We start from the raw sequence: 7,128 nt of genomic DNA, 5'->3' as shown, positions 1-7,128 counted from the left end.
ATCGAGCCATTGGCATCAACTGGCTTTGAGACCCCACTTGGGTTCTATTCATTTGTTCAGCACCCACAAGTGCCAGGCCCCATATGAGGCCCACTGTGGAGGATGTGGAGATGCAAACCTTGAAGCTTCTCATACTATCAGGAAAGTGAGACATAAACCCAACTACTGTGATGCAGGATGGAGAGGCCAGAATATGCAAGAGAATGGATTCTGAGCTAGTGTCAGGAAAGATGCCATGCATCCCATAAGAGGGGCTTGGAGCTAGCAAGGCCTTGTGGGAGAAGAGTACAGGCATGTGGAATCTGGGCAAAGTAGCAGCACAAGCAGGCCATTTGTGTGGGAAAGTTGCTCATGTTCCAGAAACGAGAAGTTCAGTTACATGCATTCCCCTATTTGCTCCACACAGACTCAATGAGTGCCTATCTCCAGATGGGGACCAGTCTTGGAGAAGTGTGTGTGTGTGAAGACTGGGAAGAGGGAATGGATCATTCTGGGCTGGGAAATGGGGTCTTTGAGAACTACTTCAAGCCATGGAACAGTCCAATGTTTCTGGTCAGAGCTGGGAATGAGCCAAGTCTTCTCTCCTCTAAAACAAAGGAGTATAGTTTGAAGTACTCCGCTATTTCTTTCCAGCACTGAGATTCTCTGCTCCTTTGATTTGGGGGCATACTGGGGAAGCCATCAGACAGTTTCACAGGACAGATGTCCTGAGGCTACAGACAGGCATCCAACCCAACTGACAAGAATATTAGGAAGGGAGGAGAGAGCAACGTCTGGAATAATGGTGGTGTCTGGTTGCTTAGGAGAGTGGGGGGAGTTGAGGGTAGACAGTCAGGTGAGGATGCGAGGGTGCTGGCTCAGCCCACAGAGGAGACAGGTGACAATGCAGCATCTCATGACAGGTCCCATGAACCATCTGACTACCGGATCCTGCTCGGGTACCATCAGCTCCAACATCCCACTGAGCATAGCCGGCAGATGACAGTGTATCAACTCATTGTTCACAGTGAATTTAACAAGCGCTACTTCATGGGCAGCGACATTGCCCTGTTGCAACTGCATCTGTCTGTGAACTTTACTTCCCACATTCTCCCCGCCTGCCTCCCAGGGCCAACCACGAAGCTGCCCATTCACAGCAGCTGCTGGATCACTGGCTGGGGGATGATCACCGAGGATGGTGAGTAGGGGTGGGGCAGGCCGGGAGGGCAAGGACTAAGGAGGAGGGAGGTGTGATGCCCATTGTAGCGCCCTTCCAGCCTGGAAACCATGTCCGTCTCAAGATTCAAGTTTCTTTCTGCCCATGGATCAAAAAGTCTGAGCATTGCTAACTTTCAGAATCAGGAACTTGGGTCCTTGGAATCCAAGCCATTCAGGATTCCACCCTGACTCTGAGGTACTGCTTGGGACCATGTCAGGCCCCTCCAAGGCTTCATCAAACACCTCTTGGACTTCCCCTGCCATGGAAGGTACATGGGGCAGCAGGAAGGAAATAAAAGCAGGCCTGTTTCCCAGCCTGGGAGGCGAAGTTGGACTGTTGATAGCTTAAGAACATTTTCCTCTGTGACTCTTACTTCCCCTCATCCATTACCTCAAGTAAAACTGGCCCATTTTGCCAGCTTGCTGGGCTGGTATATTTTTAGGCTGAGACAGGAGAAATGGTGGGTCTTTTGACACAATGGTGAATACTCTTGTCTTAGGAAAACATACTTTTGAGTGAAGAAACTAGAACGTACATTTGGCTGACCTGTAGGGTCATAGGTCTGCCATGATCTGGCGGAGTATCTTAGTGGTGGCACTGGGGGCAAGACTTCCTGGGCTGAGCCCCTGGCCCCTAACTGTCAGGCACAGTCTCTGGTCATGAGAACCGCCAGCTCTCTAGCACTTCCAGAAACAGCCTCCTGGGATGGACTATGGCTCCGTAAGGACCACGGGCAGAGCCAGGAGGGTTCTGCAAGACAGTCGGAGGCCAGGACTTGGGGCAGGAGGGGAAGGCACAGGCCAGAGCAGGAGAAACGGAGCCGACGGAGCCTGCAGCTCTGCAGCTTCCTCCATGCCCTCCCCTGACCACAGCTGCGGGACCGGGGCTGCCCCCGGGGACCCCCGAGAGCTGCACATGAGCAGCGCTGCCTGGGGGGGAGCTGTCCACGTGCCACTGTGCTGCCACATGCAAACACCAGTCAGCCCTGGGAGCCATGTGTGGACACAGAGGCCACATGGGGAGCCTCCCCAGACCAGCTGCTGCTTGAGGCTGGGCCATGTCTTCTCGGTCAGACTCCCTCAGCCCACCTGGCATCTCGCGGGCACATCGGTGCCACCCAGCCTGGGCTCCCCGCTTCCACCCTCTGTGCTTCTACTTCTATCTCTGCAGAGGTGCCCCGTCATTGTTTTCAAAATGTAAGGAGACCCTTCAGTGGTTTCCCAGTGTGCTTAGCATGAAATCTGAACTGCCCGGCCTGGTGAGGAGGCCCTGCTTGCTCTGGACCCTGCTATGACCTGTCCTCACCTCGTACAACCCCCACTCTCACCTCATGCAGCCAAGTAGACCTCCCCTCCGGCCCTTCCTGCTGCAGGCCCCTCACCTTTGCGCTCCTGTCCGTCCTGCACGTCTTGTCCCCTCATCTTTGCAAGTCCTCTGAGAGACACCCCAATCCTGTCAGCTAGAATCGGCAGCATGTCCATGAGCCAGCAGAGGGGAGAGGGAGCGAGCCTCCCTCCCAGGCTCCACCCCACATCTGACCTCTCCCCCACCCCCCTGCAGATTTCCTGGCCTCACCATTGCAGCTGCAGGAAGGAGAGGTTGGCATTGTTGACAGTGAGGTCTGTAAAATGTATTTCCAATCGCCAGACTCCAGCAGCAGTGAATATTCTATACACGAGGATATGTTTTGTGCCGGGGACCTCATGACAGGAAAGTCCATCTGCCGAGTAAGTGACATGGGCTCCAGGTGTCCCGTGGGAGCTCAGGCTGCCCCTCTTCTCCTGTGGGGTCTGCCCCCGTCTGTCTTCTCTGAACCCTGCCCCAGCCCCCGACTTCCTCCTCCTAAGCCCAGCCCAGCCTCAAGTGTCAGAGCTGAAGCTCAGAAGTCCCCAAAGGGTGCTAGTTAATACCATACCTGTCTTCTTTAAAAAAACACTGTTGAAGCATAGCATACGCAGAAAAGGGCATAATTCACAAATGTGCTGTACGATGTAGTTTTAGAAATTGGCACACTCATGTAACCAGCACCCGAAGAGTCTTCCTCATACCGCCTTCCTGTCACTAACTCCCTGAGAGTAGCTCTGGCTTCTGAAGCTGCTGAAGATTCGTGTTGAGACTTACATACAGGGAATGAGATAGGATGCATTTTCACCTGGTCTCCTCCAGGCAAGGTTATGTTTGCAAGATTTATCCATCTTAGGTGTAGTTTACATCGTTGGTTTACTGCTATATGGTAACCCACTGTGTGAACATACTATCTCTTTATCTATCCTTTCTAGTCTTGGTGGCATTTGGATAGTTTCCACCTGAGACCATTGCAGATAGATTTGCTATGAACATCCTAGCGCATATGTGTCAGTGCCCATGGGTTCACATTTGGGTGCGGTATAACCCTGGGAGTAGAATTACTGTGCCATGAGGTATGCAAGCTTCGTCTCTCATAGGTGCTGGAGAGCAGCTTTCTAACCTGCTTGATACCAGTTTGCACTCCCACCAGCAGTGGCTGAGAGTTGTCGTTGCTCCGTGTTGTCTCCAGTACTTCATGTTGCCTGCCATTTTCAATTTAACGATTGCATGTGATTTTTAATTTTATTTCTCTGATGAATAATGGAGATAAGCACTTTTTCATATATATATTGCCTCTTTTAAAGAGTGTCTATTCATGGTTTTTGTCATTGTTTCTATGGGGTCGTGAGCCTTTCTTACTGAATAAGCCATGAGTATGTTATTGGACATACGTGTTAAGAATGTCTACTACTCTGTGGAATCCTCTCTTTTATGGTGGGGAAACTGAGACACAGAGAGAAGTGGATAGCCCAAGGTGAGGTAGCATGACAGTCAAACCTAGAACACCAATGCCTTCCTCTGGAGCTGTGGCCCCCACAGGCTTCCTCCTATAGCCCCCCTCCCTCTCCTGCTCCTTCTTGCTAGCTTTTGTCTCTCTCCTTGGCCATCATCCACCAGCTCAGAAACATACTGTTGTGATTCCCATCTTCAAACACCCTACATGCACCTTCTCTCCTCCCCAAACCCCTGCCCTGGGCCCTGATTCTCAGCCTGCCTTCCCAGCAGGGCTCACCCCGGTGGCGTCTGCACAGGCCCTCTCCAGCTTGCTCCCTTCTCTTTCTTGCCTCAGCCCGTCCCATCAGGTTTTGTGCTTGCCCTTTCTCCACAGTGCTCCCATCAAGATAGCCAGATGCCTAGGTCTCACCTCTGACCTCCTCTCACCTGGTGCTCAGCCATGCACCTGCAACATCTCCCATCACACTCGGAGGGCAGGCCCTCCTCTGTCACCTGCTCTCTTCGACCTCTTTCTGACCTCCGCACACAAAGGACCCACCACTCCGCCCTATCCTGCTTTTCTTGCCTTGCTCCATTTTTACCTTAGATGGAGGGAAAGGGCCAGATATGCCAAATCCTGTGCCTCAGCCTTTCTCTCTTGTCTTTGTTATACTCTCTCTGCTCGAAGTAGTGTCTTGACTGGGCTCCCTGTGCTGATTTCTGCCCTACCACTGGCTGTGCTTCACCCAGCCCCAGAACATCCTACTATTCTTCTAGAATCTGGACCAGGGCCCATTACTTCCCTGCTGAGTGTCCTTCAGTGTCTCATCACCCCGACCCTCCCAGCTGACAGGGGACTGGGACCTGGCCCTGTCGCTCCTTGGCCTCACCTATTCCAAGCTACCTGTGACCGGATCTTCCTGGTCAAGCCTTGCGCATCCCTCCCACCTTGGCTCAGAGGCTCTCTGATGGCCCAGGTAGGGCAGCCCGTCTTGCCACTCACCACCCCCTGGCACCTCTGTTCCACATCTTGCATCTGCAGATGTGTGTGATCTACTGTCTGTCTTCATTTTCCACGTCACTTCCGTGTCTCCTGCATGCAGAGAGGACTCGGTCATGTTTATGCAACAGAAGGCTGGAAGGATGCTGTGTTTCCTTGGTCCCTACTTCTTAGACCATGACATGGAAGCATTATGCCCCATGGTGGCAGGTGCCTTCCTGCCTTGGAGTCCTGAGCTCCGAGTCCCCAGCATTCTTCTGGGACCCCTTGGGCACCCTGCCATTCTGACCACCCTACCAGTCCAGGCTCAGGCATCACTTCTTTTCCTCGGACACATCTCACAGATTGCATTTTCTCAAGAAGCCCAGCAAAGAATTAGAGGGAAAACTAGAGACCTTAATAAGTCCAAAAACAAAGGCTCAGGTGGGATGCAGTCCTGGGCTGCGGATTCAGCCAGAGGCCTGCAGGCCCCATGGGACTTCGGGTGCTACCTTCTCTCCCATAGAGCTGAGAGCACAAAGGGCTGGCATCCAACACCTGGAGCCCCCCTGTACATTCTCATAGGCCTGTGACTGTCAGCCTAGGGTCCCTCCAGAGCTTTGTGAGTTGAGCTCCAGAGCCTACCCTTGAGATTTTGATCGAAGAGGTCTGCAGTGGGACCCTGTGTCTGGACTTTTCAAATGCTTCAGGTGATTCTGATGAGAACCACTCACAGCCCACATGACACAAGGCTTCCTAAATTCCACTCTGGTGGAGGACAAGGGCACTGTCTTCACCCTGTCTAAAACATATGTGTCCCCCTCTATCTTAGTTCCCACAACTCACACTGCCTTTTTCCTCAGGGAGATTCCGGGGGCCCCCTGGTCTGCAAGCTGAACAGTAGTACTTGGTTTCTGATGGGGCTGTCTAGCTGGAGCCTGGCCTGCCGCTACCCCATAAGCCCCAGCGTCTTCACCAGGCTCACCTACTTCTCCAGCTGGATCAATGAGAAGCAGAGGACCTCGCCCAATCCCGAACCTTCTTTTGCTCCTCCTCAGGAAAAACCTCCTATTTTGAGTGACTTCACTTCTCTGGGCACCGTCCACAAGCCCAGCACCTGCATGACCCTTGTGTTTTCACAGACCCTCCTCCTGCTGCTGATTTCCCTAAGGACTCTGTGACAGACCCCATGGTGCCCCTCCTGGCCCACCCCCCACAAGCTTGTCTGTGTTAGTACCAATGCGCTCTGCATTCTTCTTAACTGTGTCCATCTCTGAGCTCTCCTGTCCATATGAGGTCTGCTGCAGGCCTGACAAAAGAAAAATAATTAAAGGAGTTTCCCGCCCCTGTTTCGGACCTGTCAGAACTACCATCCACCCCCACGCTATTGTTCTTCAAGCTCCTCAGCACAGGAAGATCTCCCTCCTCCCTGGAATAAGGGTGGGGAAGAGAGGGACACTCAGGGGCTTGCTGGCCATCCAGAGCTGAGCCACTAGCCTTGGGGAGTCTTCCAGAAGAGTTATCATGGCTTAGAGGCCAGAGTCTCACCTCATGGAGGAATTGGCATGCTCTAGGTCCCACGGAGAACTAGTGGGGACGGGTCCTCCTAGAGGTGGATGATTTGCCATGAGCTGGGCATGAAGAAGGATATTCCAGGCCCACAGGTCACATAGGCTCTGTTGGAAAGACTCTGTTTGAAGTAGACCGTGAAGGGCCCTGGCCACAAGGCTAAGGTCTAAAGTCTCAGGTTACCTGCCCTCAGAGCTTTACTCCAGGGTTAGCTCTCAGTCTATTCCCCTACTACCCGCAGCTCTGTCTTTCCCCAGTCTCTCAAGGCCCAGGGCACCACCCCCTGGAGATTTGACATAGTTTGTGGTTTGGCTGACCCTGGACTTGCTGGGCCAGCACTGAGCCAAAGCCATGTCCTGAGCTGCCGCCTATAAACATGTCTGGGTCACAGAATCTGAACTAATTAGCAAAATGCTCAGAAGGGTCTCACAACCACAGGCCCCCAACCTGAATACTTGCTGATCTGGGAGCAGGCCCCCACCATTGCAGGCCCACTATATCCAAAGTGCCATCAGGTGTTCTATGCAAATTCTTTCCATTCTTGTCCCTCAAACAGCCTAGACTCTCACCAGCAGGTGAGAACAGGTCAAGTCACATGCAC

General features: G+C 52.9%; 1 protein-coding gene across 1 annotated transcript; it reads left to right on the top strand.

Annotated features, from left to right (window-relative positions):
- Positions 1–978: 978 nt before the first annotated feature.
- LOC123839177 (serine protease 40-like) lies at positions 979–6,139 on the top strand. Its single transcript, XM_045868522.1, has 3 exons — positions 979–1,177; positions 2,759–2,925; positions 5,822–6,139. The coding sequence occupies exons 1-3, from the start codon at positions 979–981 to the stop codon at positions 6,137–6,139; spliced, it is 684 nt and encodes a 227-aa protein (XP_045724478.1).
- Positions 6,140–7,128: the final 989 nt, after the last annotated feature.

Source organism: Mirounga angustirostris, unplaced genomic scaffold (assembly GCF_029215605.1).
Source record: "Mirounga angustirostris isolate CCGP_5_RB_7025 unplaced genomic scaffold, mMirAng1.0.hap1 SCAF_3, whole genome shotgun sequence".
In the NCBI taxonomy this organism is placed as follows: domain Eukaryota; kingdom Metazoa; phylum Chordata; class Mammalia; order Carnivora; family Phocidae; genus Mirounga; species Mirounga angustirostris.
This window is presented reverse-complemented; position numbering and strand designations above follow the sequence as displayed.

Coding starts and splice junctions, on each gene's coding strand:
- LOC123839177 (XM_045868522.1), top strand. CDS start 979: ATGACAGTGTATCAACTCATTGTTCACAGTGAATTTAACAAGCGCTAC. Junction 1,178..2,758: donor GGGGATGATCACCGAGGATG/GTGAGTAGGGGT, acceptor ACCCCCCTGCAG/ATTTCCTGGCCTCACCATTG. Junction 2,926..5,821: donor CAGGAAAGTCCATCTGCCGA/GTAAGTGACATG, acceptor CTTTTTCCTCAG/GGAGATTCCGGGGGCCCCCT.